The 14,591-nt window shown below is 38.1% G+C and overlaps 1 protein-coding gene across 30 annotated transcripts in view; it reads right to left on the reverse strand.

Annotated features, from left to right (window-relative positions):
* MEF2C (myocyte enhancer factor 2C) overlaps window positions 1-14,591 on the reverse strand; it is a 155,228-nt gene that overhangs the window by 12,052 nt on the left and 128,585 nt on the right. For all 30 annotated transcript variants that reach the window (XM_029217829.1, XM_029217836.1, XM_029217832.1 and 27 more), the window contains one exon: window positions 1,582-1,754. In XM_029217829.1, the coding sequence (XP_029073662.1) occupies window positions 1,582-1,754 (173 nt within the window). The remainder of the gene's footprint in view (window positions 1-1,581; window positions 1,755-14,591) is intronic.

The following is a 14,591-nucleotide window of genomic DNA, read 5'->3' on the forward strand; positions in this document are numbered from 1 at the left end:
GATTTCTCCTTGCACGTGCCATTGAAGAGAAGCACCCTCACCACTTACCAAAAGCAGGTCGACATCCTCAGACTGAGAGCATGCGGAAGGAGTTTTATTAATTAGTGTCTGTAAATATTTATAATTGGGCAAAATCTTTTCAACAAAAGGAGAAGCATCTTCTGATAGACACAACAGTTTAAACAGTTTTAAAACTCAGACTCTAAAGATAACTCCTTACAAAGACATTCTTTGTTTTCTTTAATGAGCTGTTTGTCTCAAACATGAAGACAATCTATCCAGTTTTCAGCACAGGTCAGTGTCTCAACGTTCATTATTTCACCACCACATTTTGAGGAAAAAAAAAAAAAGATTGTACTTTGAAACCCCACTTGCTGGAGGAGGGGGGAACCGCACCTGGCTGCCAGTGAGAGACCTGACGGATGGCTCACAAGAAACCCTGGGAAAGCCTCAGTTTTAAGGGACTGGGAATAAATCTGCTGATAGAGACAGCCTGCCACGCATGGCCCACACTGCTTGGCTGTGGCCCTGTGGGAGGTTTTATTTATCCAGCCTTTTCCGAAGGGAATGTTGCACATTATGTGAATTTTTGGGGGCTGATACTCAAAATTAATCTGCACTGTGCCATAATAAACTAATCAGCTTGCAGGATTGTTTTACCCTGAAGCTTGCCACAGAGCAGAGAAAGAAAAAAAAAATGTGTTTGCAGAATGATCTAAATCTGTCTACTGAATCTTGGTTTTAAATGTTCTCGCTCTTAAGCAAAGCTAATTTGGAGAACACGGATGTAAGTCTCTTTGTTGCTGAATGTGGTCCCACAATATTATCTTCACCTTCGTCCTGCAGACCCAGGAGAAAGAAAAATGATAGCTTCCAGGGATATTATTTATATTTCATATTTATTTATTCTTATAAGTGCCACAACTGTTTTTTGATGTAAAATAAAAATATAACCTTTGTTCTCAAAACGCCTAGAATTTTAAGACAATTTGTTTTTGAGAGGTAACTACTGTCATAAAATGCATATTTGGAAAGATGAATTGAGGCAGTGCATAGGCATGTGATACATTAAACATTATCATTGCAATACACCTAAGAAAAGAATTGCTAATTAATGGGAGAAAGTTCATTTAGGAATTTTGAGAAAGATTTTCCATTGTCAGTACCTTAAGGACATACTTATTTAGTTCAATACTGTAAAAATCTGTTATGAAATACCTCATTCTGTGAGTGTGTTTCTACCATTGGTCAAATCAAATCATATGTGTCATAAGCAGAGTACTAGGTAATGATTTTTTTCTAATTATAAATTGGAGGCCTTAAAAGGAAATGTTTTCTTTGCCCCAGAACACCAGCCCTATAGTGGAGTTTTTTTGGATGTTGGTTCTTTTTTTTCCACGGAAAAGGGAAAATGCACACTAGTTACCAGAAATAATAGCTAAATCCAACAGGGCCCCAGCAATAGCGCTGACGTGTTAATTTTCTGGGAGCATGTGAGTAATTCATAAAGTTAGACAAATATACAAATAGCAAAACATATACAAAACAGCAACATTTATTTAAAATGTAATTTCACATTACCACTGATGGCATCGTATTCTTGCTGCCTGGTGGAATAAGAACTCGGAGATCTGGTTTACGGTTATTCATCCCTAAATTCATGGGGGGAGGAGATTTTGCTTGCATATTCTTGTTCAAGTTACCAGGTGAGACCAGCAGACCTGGTGAGTTTCGGGGATTGCCATACCCGTTCCCTGTTAACACAAAACAATGAGAGCACTGAGGAAAAAAAAAAATCTAGACTCAAAAATGTTTCTAGAGAATACACTACATGAGATTAAGAATAAAGGATTAACAGGGTGAGACAATAACGTACACTGAAAGTTCACAGGATGACTGACAGCCTCCACATCAGGAACCCAATCAGTTATTTAACATTCCTCTGAAGGAAGATTAAAAACTCTTAATGAGAAGAGACCTAATAGATAGCAACTTGCCCAGAAACCAGCATATACTTTTATTCTATTAAAAAAATTTCGGGGGCTTCCCTGGTGGTGCAGTGGTTGAGAATCCGCCTGCCAATGCAGGAGACACGGGTTCGAGCCCTGGTCTGGGAAGATCCCACATGCCGCGGAGCAACTAGAGCCTGTGCGCCACAACTACTGAGCCTGCGTGTCTGGAGCCTGTGCTCCGCGACAAGAGAGGTCGCGACAGTGAGAGGCCCGCACACCGCGATGAAGAGTGGTCCCCGCTTGCCGCAACTAGAGAAAGCCCTCACACAGAAACGAAGACCCAACACAGCCAAAAATAAATAAATTCATTAATTAAAAAAAAAAATTTGGGAAGAAAGTCAGACAGTCCGTCGTCGTTCACGGTCTAAGAAAAGCACTGAATTGGTCCTGCACTTTAATTGACTAGCTCGGCGGAGGCCTGGCCGGCATGACTCACTCTTTTGGTTCAGCGATTTGGGTTTTATTTTGTGTATCTGTGTGTCCTTAAGTGAAGAAAGGGCATACCAGCAAGACTATAATTTCTAGGACACGCAGGAGGTGTAGCAGCCTCTCACACGCTTTGCTATTCAGTTCCCCTTGTCTTTGAGCGATTTCTTCCCTGTGGCTTTCTTCCATCTGGTTTGCTCTCCTCGCTAAGCTCAGTGTACGAACCTGAAGCCCTGCTTTCTTGCTCGCACAGAACTTCGAAAAGCGGGGCTCCTTCTCAGGAGCCGAAGTGAGGGGATGACGCCTCCACTAAAGTGCTGATGCACAGGGCACAGGAGTAGCCACTGAGTGGCAACCGTCCTGAAAGGGTTCTCTTTGGTCTCTGACGCTTAGCCCTCCACTAACAGACAAATGGCTACCTGAAGGTGTCCATTTGTCATAATTCAAAATATACTGTCCCGTGACAGGCAGAGCTGTGGAGGGAGTCGATGCAACCTGAGCTGAACCAGAAAGTCCCCTGCTGGCTTCCTCTACCATCTCTGATTGGAGAATAAGAGAAACCACCTAGGTGATTCAACAACCTGTGCTGGAAACCTACCTAGACAGTTGTTTTCTAAAGCTCTCTAAAGGAGACAGTCAAACCTCGTTGTCACTGTCATCATTATCATTATCGTAAAACACAAGTATCTATTACCCCAGGACGAATGGTACTGTGTGCTACCCAGTGGGGATGCAGAGACAAGCCCCCGGTCCTCAAAGGCCCTGCAGTCCCTTTGTGGCAATCCAATACAGGCACGCGTGAAACATACGCACTAAGACAAGGCAGCCTGGGGTGATGTGCCACAGAGCAATACAGATTAAGTGCTATTGGGTTCCCAGGAGGGAAGAGATTATCCAAACAAGATTCACGGAAGAGGCAAGAACTGATGTGAGTCTTGAAAAAAGATAGGAGGTAGTAAGATCTCTGGGCTTGTGACCAGGCACTGGGAAAGGTTCAAGGTGGCATGTGAGCATCCTGGTGAGAAGGCAATCCATGGAAAGAGGGGAGTGTCAGAGACCCTGAAGGAATATGGAGGGTTGGGCTGTGGAACCCACAGAAGTTTAGCCTGTGAATTCCAGGCTAACATGTCTTGGGTTTAAATGGTGGAAATGCAGACCCCTGAAGGTTGCAGAGCAGAGGTAACACAGGCCTTTAAGTGGACAGAGAGATCTACTGGTATTGGGATATTCTGTCATTAGGAAGGCCTGATAGTGTGATCCAGTCTGGAAACTTCTATGATGACCTGAGCTATGATGAGGAATTGGGAAGGCAAAGCCCAGGTATATTTCAGGAGAGATTTATGGGTACATCTTTTGAATTAGAATCTATTTGAGGCACACTGTGTAGAGCACACTGGTTCTTCATACCCCATTCATTTACTTGTCTCATTTTATGCATGAATAAACGGGCTGAATATATAACAAATAACTACAAGATTAAATCTGTCAATTGGATTATGCATAAAATTCTCCACTTTACTGGAAGAAAAACCCCACAAAATAAAACAAACAACCCCTCCCCCAAAGCGTGTCAAGTATAAAGTAGTTGCTTAAGAAGTGTTGGTTGAATTTGTATGTAAATTACTCTTCTATAATAAAACTTCAAGAAAATTAGCTAAATTCTCTAAAGCCAGCTAAATATGTCAAAAGCCCAAAACATTTTTTTACAGTTAATTTGGATTGTTTTCTGTGGCAAAAGTTATTTTATGAAACAAATGCAATTTACCTTTTTCCACTAGGAGAAACACAAAGGATATGTTCACTTAGAAAAACGCTCGATCAAATGGAATGCTCACAGGAGTCTTATATTTAAGGTGTCTGCCTGAATCATTATCGTGACTATGCTACGGCTTTCGTTTTAATTAATAGATTCCACTGGATAAAAAGGGAGCGAGAAAACCAAGACAAAGTTTGCTCTCTACTTTCCTGTCAGCTGAAGCTCAGACTGACAGACACACTGAATGCCTATGTCACTTATCTATTAAGCCTGCGTGAGATCTGGTTTAAATAAACAATCAAATGGAAAATTAGCTGGGTAATTTCAAAAGAAAGGGGGAAAAAAAAGTCAGTTAAGCAGTGCAATGAAGCTTGAACAGATCTGAAGAAACTAAAACCCCGGCGTCGTAGATGCCGATACTGGTTTGCATGGAGGAGTTATTTTGCTAAAAGGAAGTAAAACCACTTTATGAAATGTGTTGTCCTGTGATATGACGAGCACTGGGCCAGTGTGTGAAAATGGAAATGCTGCACGAAGGCTCTGAGAAAAGCTCTTTTTTTTTTAAATTAAAAAAAAAACAAACATCTTCTACAGTAAACTCTGAGAAATTCCAACAATGCCTACCCCTTTTTGCCCACATTTTAAACAATGATTTGGGGCAGCAGTCGGGGGGAAAAAAAAGCAAACATATATTATAGCTTTTCACCCAATAAATGCCTCAAAACTTAAAAAATTGATTGGAAAAGCATTCTATTTTTCCCCTTGGAATATTTCCTGTTGTTTGGAAATTATGCCATTTTCGAAGATTAGTCACATATTTTAAGGTGTTTACATATGGAAGGTAAAATATTTTGAACCACGATGACACTTCTTAGACTCCTATTTTTAGAGCATAAAGTTATTTTTGAGAACAAATACATTCTACCTTTTACCGGTGGGTTTCTGCTGTTTTTAGCGTATTGTGCCAGCTAGCATTTTGGAGCCGTATAATAACCATTTCTGTTTCCAGCCACCAAGTTGTTATTCTTTTGGCATAATATAGATTCAGGAATGTGAGGCTGTGGATCCTAAACCAGTGCTAGAGAAACCTATCATTTGAAAATCAGTGATGAATACATTCGTGTGGTTTACTGCTAAGAAGAGCCTGCATTTAAACTGGCTCGGAAGCCGCAGCCGCCTCCCCACTCAGGACGCTTTGGCCTTGGTTGAGGCTGCTGTCCTACCTTAAGATAAATCCTCCCAAAAGAACAGTCTCTTTCAAAGTCAGGGGTCGGGAGGTGGGAACCGCCACCCTTCAATAACCTTCTGAGATACAGATTCCACCTTCCTTCATGTTTTAAAATTACCCTCCGCCTGGGACCATTATCAATTTGGATGTGACTGCATGCAGATGTCACATTCCCCTGACCACTTAAAAGCCCCCAAATTATAAAGCATGAGTGAATGGATTTCCTGATTATAGATTATAAGAAAACGAAGAACAGACCAACTTTAGAGTTCGTTTGTTTTATCGTTTCGTTTGATTAAAAATATTGTTTCACAGAAAACAATTTAAGCATTCACGATATAATTTGCATAAAGGATAATAGAATCTACGTCTCTTGGTTACAAGTTTCTAAACACTCATACTAAAACTACTGTAAATACATAAAACTTCAAATGTGGTGTTAGGAGAAAAAAATTTTTTTCTTTCCAGTTAACTTGAAAACACTTGCTGCTTTTTCTTTTTTTTTTTAAATTGACTCCTATTTTAAGAAGTTGTAAATTCAAAGAACATATTCCTGGCTTAAGATGTTGTGAGGAGGACATTTTGCCTTGTCTCACAGAGCTCAACTGAGTATGTAGCTCTCTTTGAGCCCAAAGTTCTGAAACTTTCTCTTATTGGGATGTTTAGACGTTATGAGTCTTTTCACGTCACTTTTTTTTTTTTTTTCTCTCCTGGACTTTCAATTATAAATACAAGAATATAAATCTAATAAACACAAAACAGAAACTAGTCCTCATGGAGCAAGGTTAATTTTTTCGTTGGCACGATCTGTTTTTGGAGTCTCTCAAGTCGCCATCTTTGACTATTCATTCGTTCCCGCTTCCTCTTCCAACTCCATATCCAATTAGTTTCCAAACCTTGCTAACTTTTCTTCAAAAATGTCTCCCTCCATTTCCATTGCCACCATCCTAATTTAGGCTTTTGCTGCCATTTGACTAGGTCTTTCCATAACCCCCATTTGGGTTCCTGGTCTCTAGCTGAAGGGTTCTTCACCAGGCCTTAAGATGGGCTGCTGGAAGATTGTGAGCTCCTTGAAGCTGTATGCAAATTTTTGTGCATATGTGTTATAATAAACCTAATGTACACTCCCAAGGTTTTCTTTAAAAATCTTTCTCAAGTGTTGCTTCTCTCATGTTCCTTTTTCAGATCATACTTAACACTAGTGGGTCAGTGCCCTGGCTTGGCTCTCCAAACTGTGCATAGTTTGACCCACTCTGTCTATCTAACCTAATTTCCAGTGGCCACAGCCAAGCTCACCATCCTCTGAATAAGCCTGAGTCTTTGCTCTAGCAGTTCAATAACTGGCAGTGTTTGACTTCCTGTTTAATTCAAATTCATTTTTAAGGATCGGCAAAGGCCCAGTGCTTTCATGATACCTTTCAGTCAACCTCAGCCCACCTTGAACTCACTCTCCTCCAAAATCCTGCATAATTAGAGGCTAATACTACACAGAGCACTAGTCCGTTAAGCGTTTCAAATGCTCACAAAACACATATGCAGATTATGCCGGAAAAATTAGAATTATTCAGGAATGGGACTAAAAGTCAAGTTACGGAGGGAATGTGGGATGAGAACTGAAAACATAATGTGTAACTTGCTAATTTCAAACATCAAGGGTCTCTCCTCTTTATGCTACTTGAGAACATTTTCTATTTTAGATAATGATTACACACTGATGACCAAGTACAGCACTGAGACAAACTGTTTATCAACCATATAATATAAAAGTCAGAAAATCATGCAAGTGCCCACCTACTAAATTTGTTAATAGAGAGTTAATTAAAGCTTCGTTTTCCCCCAATGCACCTGTTAATCATTTCAAAGCACATTACCTTAGCTAACTGCAAGCAGTAGACTCAAAGTAGAAATTTTCCCTAATGAAAAAAAACTCTGAGATGCTGGATCTTTTCTTCTACACTGTCAAGTGTTTACTGCCATAGGTTGTCTCTATATCAAGATGAATTTCAATAATAATTTACTCATACAGACCTTTCTACCAAAAGACGGGCTGCATGATATCCTAGGAAAAAGAATGGTAGAAGGGTGGCAATTAAGAGTGCACAGGATTTTATTAGGTGGTTCAGAGAGAGACTTCCTGGAGAGAGGGAATTCATGACAGATCTCAGAGTCACGACTGCGTTTGAGAAGGATAAGTATTCCTATGAAGGTGAAATATAGATCATTTCAGAGGATGCAGTTTTCAGAAGTTGAAAAAGTAGGCTAGGCTAACACAAGCCTGTCAGATCATGTTAACTTTCTACTGTAGACTTTATAATAAACTTTTACTAAACTTTATACCATAGAAAATGAACAGCCGAAGTCGTTTGTGAGTAGGAAGGGGCGTTGTTAGCTGTGTATCGGGAAAACAGCAATAGTGGCAGTGGAAAGGATACATTACAGAGTTAGACGGTTATAAGGAAGCTAGTTAGGACACATCTGCCAGGGAACACATGAGGAATGAGGTCTGAGTGAGGCAGCAGAGTCGGGAACATTTACAAGGCAGATGGGCATCGAGGACAAAGGAGGATTAAGTAGATAAATCCAGTTCCTAGTCATGAGGTCTCCATTAGAGTTCCTTCAACTATACTGAGCCTTGGGTTTCACACGCTAAGTAATGATTTCATCAGGGTGAGAGAAGCATAAAAGTCATCTGAATCAGAGACTCCCACCTACTCTCCCAAGGCAGCTGACCAACACGACCATGCAATATTAGCAACAGCAAGCATTTTATATAGTACTAATTACCAATAGTATCAACAACAGCAAGCATGCATCTTAAGTACCCAGAACAGTACAGGCACCTATGCAATGTGTTTTGTTATTATACCTGGATATAAAACGCCTTTAATCCTCAAAACAACCCTGTGAGGTGCTAAGAGTATCCCTGTGTTACATAAAGAGAAAACTGAAGAACAGAGAGGTCCAGTAACTTGCCCAGCGTCAAACAGCTATCAGCTGGCTGAGCCATGGTTTGAATCCAGCAGTGTGTCCGGAGTCCATGCTCTGAAGCACAACACGGCCCTGCTCCTGGGAATTGGTCATACTCTGAGATTTTGAAAACCCTTCTCTGTCAAACCTCATCCTAAAATTACAGGAACACCAAGGAAGAGAGGAAACAAAGGGTGAGACCAGGGACATGAGACTCAAAGGGCCTCCTAAGTCAGCAGTGATGTGGAACATGGTCAACCTGGGCATCAAAAATAGCAATTGTGGTTCAAAAGACACTGGACTTACATAAGGGGCACAGAATGGTGATGTTCCAAACCATATTTCTAGTCTCCTTCTGGATAAATAAATATTTACAAATAGGAAATATTGGGTTTAGCTACAGTAAATGCCAGAACAGCTGTTTAACTTTCAGCATGCTATTTTGAGTGGATGATTAAGTGTGCTTTTAAAGGTAGATTTTGTAATACTTTAGTCAATAATCTTCTCCTCTGTAATAGAGGGTGAAGATGTTTACCCACCTACTGTCTATTTAAGAGACCAGCTTCATCAGAACCACTCAACATGACAGGGAAGCGCCCAGTATTTTATAGTATCCACTATTAGATATCTGGAAAATAATTTCTCATACACAGGTTATAAAAGTTACTTTGTTTAGTAGTTTGTTAATGGTATCTTATTTTTGGGAATTTGGAGCAAACTGCCACAGGAAAACATTAAAGTGAACATACAGCTGAACCTCTGATGTATTGATTTTCGGGTTTTACTTCAGCAAAATGCTTTGCCCACTTAAGGTTTTTTTTTTCTTTCAACAGAACAATTTTGAAAATATTTACAGCATACAATCTTGTTAAACTAGAGATGTTACATATATGATAACGTTCACTACTATCAATTAATTTTACATTTGACTTTTTAAAAGTTTTAAGGTAAGTTAGTTTCCAATATCAGGACATTGTTTTGTGTCTCAAATAAACCTACGGCTTTTCATGTAATTTTATTTGTATATAGTAAAACTGCTCATACAACCCACTGCTCTACCGGAAGCAACGCACCTAAAATAGTTTTTAGTGGGAAAAAATTATGACCTTCTAGACTTCAGTCTTATATTCACTTTGCCCTGAATGCCTGAAACGCTATTGAAAGCACTACCAGCTATAAGTTATTCAGCTGTTGTAAATCACAATCAGTTTTTTTTGTTGTTTTGTTTCGTTTTGTTTTGAGGGGAAAGGAGATCTTTTTCATGGGATGGCTCTAAGGGAAAAGGCAACCGCAAAACATTTGGAGGTCAGAAATCTGGGAATGATGAAATTTCAATATGCCTACTGCAGAATGGGGGCAAATCAGATTTCTGATTCTTATCCAGCTAAAGACTCCTGATTACAGATTCTTAAAAGTAAAATCAAGTCTCCAATCTATCGGGGGGTTTCTCAGGGAAATAATATAATAACGTATAATGTTAGACTAAGAAGAAACTCCTGTGAAACCTCAGTGCCTTTTGTGGTGTATTCTTAGAAAATACCCCAAGAATACACCCAAGCCAAGACTATTCTTGGCTATACCAGTTAGAGGGCAGCAGACGTTCTAAAAAGAGACTTGTCTCTTCTGCTTGACCATGTCACCCTGATGCTGAACCATGCCTTCACGGATTTCCTACTTACCCCACTTGTCCTTGATGTTTCTTAGATGTGTTTTGTTTAGTATCTTTTGTGAAATTAAGTCTATCTGCCAACTAGAACTTTAAACATTCAGAACATACAATGGGCTTTGGATTGTGAGGCAGACGTAAAGAATTTTTACTTATTACTGAGTTGTTTTCCTAAAGATTGGAGTCTGTGTTATAAAGCAGGTTTGTGTTGGCAGACCACTTTCATTTTTCCTAAAGTCATGTGGGTCAGGCATTATCATCCCAATTTTTGACAGATGAGGAAACTGAGGTTCCGGGAGTTTCTGAGACTTGTCAGTAAGTGGGAGAGCTCTGATCTGAATCCAAAGCACAAACTGCTTCCACTACATTATTACAAAAGCCAGATGTTTCAGATTTAGAATGCATCCTTGAATTGTTCCTTCTCTTGGAATAAAGGCTCCACTTGCAAATAAGAAAGAAATCGACAATTTGATGTTTCCCATGCACAAAGGCACTCTATCGGTCTGTTCTTAGTACTGACTTACTGAAGGGATAGTTTTTCATCGTACCACAAAAATGATATGGAACCTTGCTATCTTAAAAAAAGTTCCACTTAACAATGAATGATAGATTTATGACTCACTTAATTGTTCACTTCTTGCGATTTGGGGGCTGTCTCTTTACTAAAAAATGAGGGGGTGTCTTCATTATTGACACAATTGTTCATTCTTTCAGTCATTTTTATAAACAAAAATATTGAGACAGTTCAAATTAGAGAGAACATGACAGAAGAGAAAGAATAATTACTTGTGGTTTTAACATTTACACAACTGCTGCAAACACATCAGAAGATGATAATGTTCAAATGAAATGTGTTGCACTGCATCGCACCGCGCTCCCTTTCTGCCTCAGATTTATTAATATCTCCTCTCTACTCCCACCCTTGAGGGTAGGGGCCGCGGCAGGCATCTCTGTGAGGCCTACTAGTGCACTACTCACACCCTGCACATTTAATAAATATTACTGGGACTAGATTAAACTAAGCTTTATTTTTTGCTTAGCAAGTCAAGAATATAGATAATTATAATACTAACAAGAGCCAACATCTATTACTCTAGGGCAGAAACTGTGCTAGGTGCTGCCTTGTATTGATGATCTCATTTAATTTTCACCAACAATCCTGCAAAATGGGAATTCACAGACTTTCCAAGGGTGATGTCATCTCTAAAGTAACTGGTATATCATGTATTTTTCTTGGTGATTTTATTATTCTGAACATCTGCCTCCAGAATATTTTCCCAAATTACTGCTTGAGCAAAAATTTTGCTCCATGATTTCATAGCTTTCTCTGAGTTGCTTAATACTAAAGGTTTCTTTTCCATGATTGTTATGTAAATTAATGTTATCATGTTTGAATATGTAAATTAACCACAGCTTTAGATTTGCTATTATTACTATATTATAATAACCTAATTTGGCAGGGATTTTTTTCCCCTGCTCACACTACAAACGCGACAAATCCGTTCTTTGCCATAACTAGAGGTTGTAAGTGGAGTCTAAGGTCAAAAAATCGTGAAAGGAGGGAACAGTGTTTAGTAAGACAGTTACTAAGTAGATATTAAGTTCAGTTAAAATAACTGAAATGGAGCAATAATAAATAAACCTAGTGAATACTTAGCACCCTATGGACACATCTATAGATGATAAATTGAAACTGTTTAGCCAGGGTTTTGGTACAATATAGTTTCCTTTAGTAGAAAGTTAACTAAAGGAATATATCTGATTTGATCTTTCAAATATGAGACTGTTTCATGACTATACACTCTTAGAATTGAAATTCAAGCGAAAGATTCTATATAAGTCTAACTAAAATTTAAGACTGGCAAAGGTTTGTCTAAAAACAGCAAATTATACTCTTGGCTGACAGCCTTGAAGCCCCAAAAAGTCCCTGGTAGGTAAAACATTGATTTCCAAGAGGGGTTTTTTTAACCACATCCCTCCGTCAGGATCTACTGTCTATTGATGTACAGTTTCATATCACTAATGATTTTGAAAAGAGCTTTTCCTTCTGTATTATCTCCAAATAAAATCTTATGGCGATGTCAAAAACAGGAAAGAGAGAAACCAACACTGTGCGAGGGCAAAGAAAAATGCTAAGAGACAAACGTTGAGTAAAACTAATATTTTAGGAGGAAATGTTAACTTCTTTAATTAATATTAAAAAGACCAAAGTTTTATTATCAATCACACTCTTAGGTTAAATCAATGGGATATGAGTGAAGAGACCAATTTTCACATTGCTTTGCTGAATATAATAGAAAGACAGGTGATAAAAAGGAATACAACTTGTGAGGTCAGACATCATGGATATGCAAAAGGCTCTAAAATCTGCTGAAACCCTCTCTAGGGAAGTTATAATTTGAAATTTTGTTTTTCCCTCTGGAAATCAAACTCCTTAAGAATTAAGCCAAACCAAAAGGCTTGAAAGCAGATGGTGCCCTGACTTAGCCTGTAACATTCACCTGTCTCCTCTTTGACCTGCCTCTCCCACTTCAATGTTGACCCCTAGAGAATGGTGTCAAGATACTGCTTTACCTATCCTCTTCCAGGTCTTGTACACGGGAAGTTGACACTGATTTTCTTGGCAGTGGCTGATTATCACGTGCTGTAGATTCTCCAACTAGAGGACAGTATTTTTTTTTCCTTTTAATAAATCTAGATAACCTTGGTTTGGGTTAAAAATATCATTGTTACTTAATTGCATAGATAATAATAAAGCAATGCTGTTGGATCTTTATTTATGTTTTGGGTGAACTCCCAAGGTAAAACTGCAAATGAGTTCAGAATTTTTATTCAGGACAATTTAAACTAACATAATACTTTAAAAGAATCCAACTATTAATTCAGATTTTTTTCATTGTCTGCTTAACAATTTTTTTAAAAGTAATATAAAATTATATTTTGAGACTAACAAAAAAGTTTTCTTATTTGAGAGTAAGTAAATGGTATCAACCTCCTTTTCTTGAATATTGCGTTCTGAATTTGTGTTTTGTTAGACAACAAAAATATAAACTTGTTAAAGCCAATACTTTTAAACCGAATTTTTAACGACTTCACTGATAGTTTAAATTATTGAGCAAGAACTGCAGAAGTCTGTTTGGTTGATAAGAAAGTCAGCCAAGAAATTTTTGATAAGTATTCTCAAAAACAAATACTTGCAAAGCAATAGTACTAGTATAGAATAATTAAACATTGTATGACCTTTTCCTCTTCTCATTTAGTTCTATTTTATAATATGCTAAATTTTTCTTTTCCAATGCTAAATGAATTACAAAAAACTCATGTTAGGAAAGTTTTGTGATGATATGATCATAAAACACTGCATGTAAATGGACTTTAAAGACTTTTGTGTCTTATCCTTAATGTGAGTACTAAGTTCAGAGGCTCAAAGTTATGACCCAAAGTCTTAACTGGATGGAGGGTTTTTGGAGTCTGGAAGCCAGGTCTCCTTACTCAGCCACCGCTCAGTGGTTTATCCACAGCAGTACACTGCCACCACCAAGTCTCCATGTATTTAGCTGATATAAATTAAGCATTCTAGAAGTGACAGTGCCTGACAACCAAATGCATAAAATAGTAAACACTAAACATCAAAATAAGGAAACAGCTGTTAGTGTCTTTTTATATAAAATTATATCTAATTTACAATAAATGCCACTTAAAATTATTAATCAATATACATAAATATCCTTCGCCTTATTGTCAAATAGCTACGTAGACTGTAGAATTCTCCTAAATGTTCAAAGAGGTTCCTAAAGGGTTTTTTTCTGCTCCCCTACCTCCCTTTTTTGGTCTCAACCAGGAAACAGTATATCCTTGAACATACTGGTACTTTTGACTCAATAAAAAAGCAACTATGTTATCCAAGTGAAAACAAAGGGTACCAAGAGGGAAGTGAATAATCCAACACAAGGTATGGCTGTGCTAACGATTATTTCTATTAAATCTAACAAAAATTCAGTTGAACCTGATCTTAAAATCATCTGTAACCACTAAGATTAGCATGTTAAAAGCTTTAATGTACGGAGATATGACAAAATGTAATTTTAAAAGCAGTGACTTTTCATTTTGTCTCTTGAAAGGAAAGGATTAAATAGTGGATGAATAACTGTCAACTGAAACCTACAAGTGTCACTATTACTAATGTATTATAATGACTTGCTGTATGTTTCCCTTACATCAAGAGCACAACCCCATCCTGTTTCTTCTTTATCGCCACTTGCCTTCATCTCTGAAATGACTTCAACTTAAGCAATAAGAGGGTCACTATTTTAAGAGGGAATTTGTGACGGTCTGAGGTACCAACCTCCATTTCATTTACTGCTGTATATCAGCTCTTTAGGTTTTCCATTAAGTAAGTTAAAGTTAGTAAAACTTCATTGGTCAATAGTGCTCAGCCATTTAATTAAATAATGAATGCACTATTCGTTATACACAGTATCAGAAGAATATATTATTTTTGTGAATTACAGATCAAGGGTGTATCTTTTTTATTTA

This window comes from Monodon monoceros, unplaced genomic scaffold (assembly GCF_005190385.1).
Source record: "Monodon monoceros isolate NGI ecotype Baffin Bay Population unplaced genomic scaffold, NGI_Narwhal_1 Super_Scaffold_12, whole genome shotgun sequence".
Lineage (NCBI taxonomy): Eukaryota > Metazoa > Chordata > Mammalia > Artiodactyla > Monodontidae > Monodon > Monodon monoceros.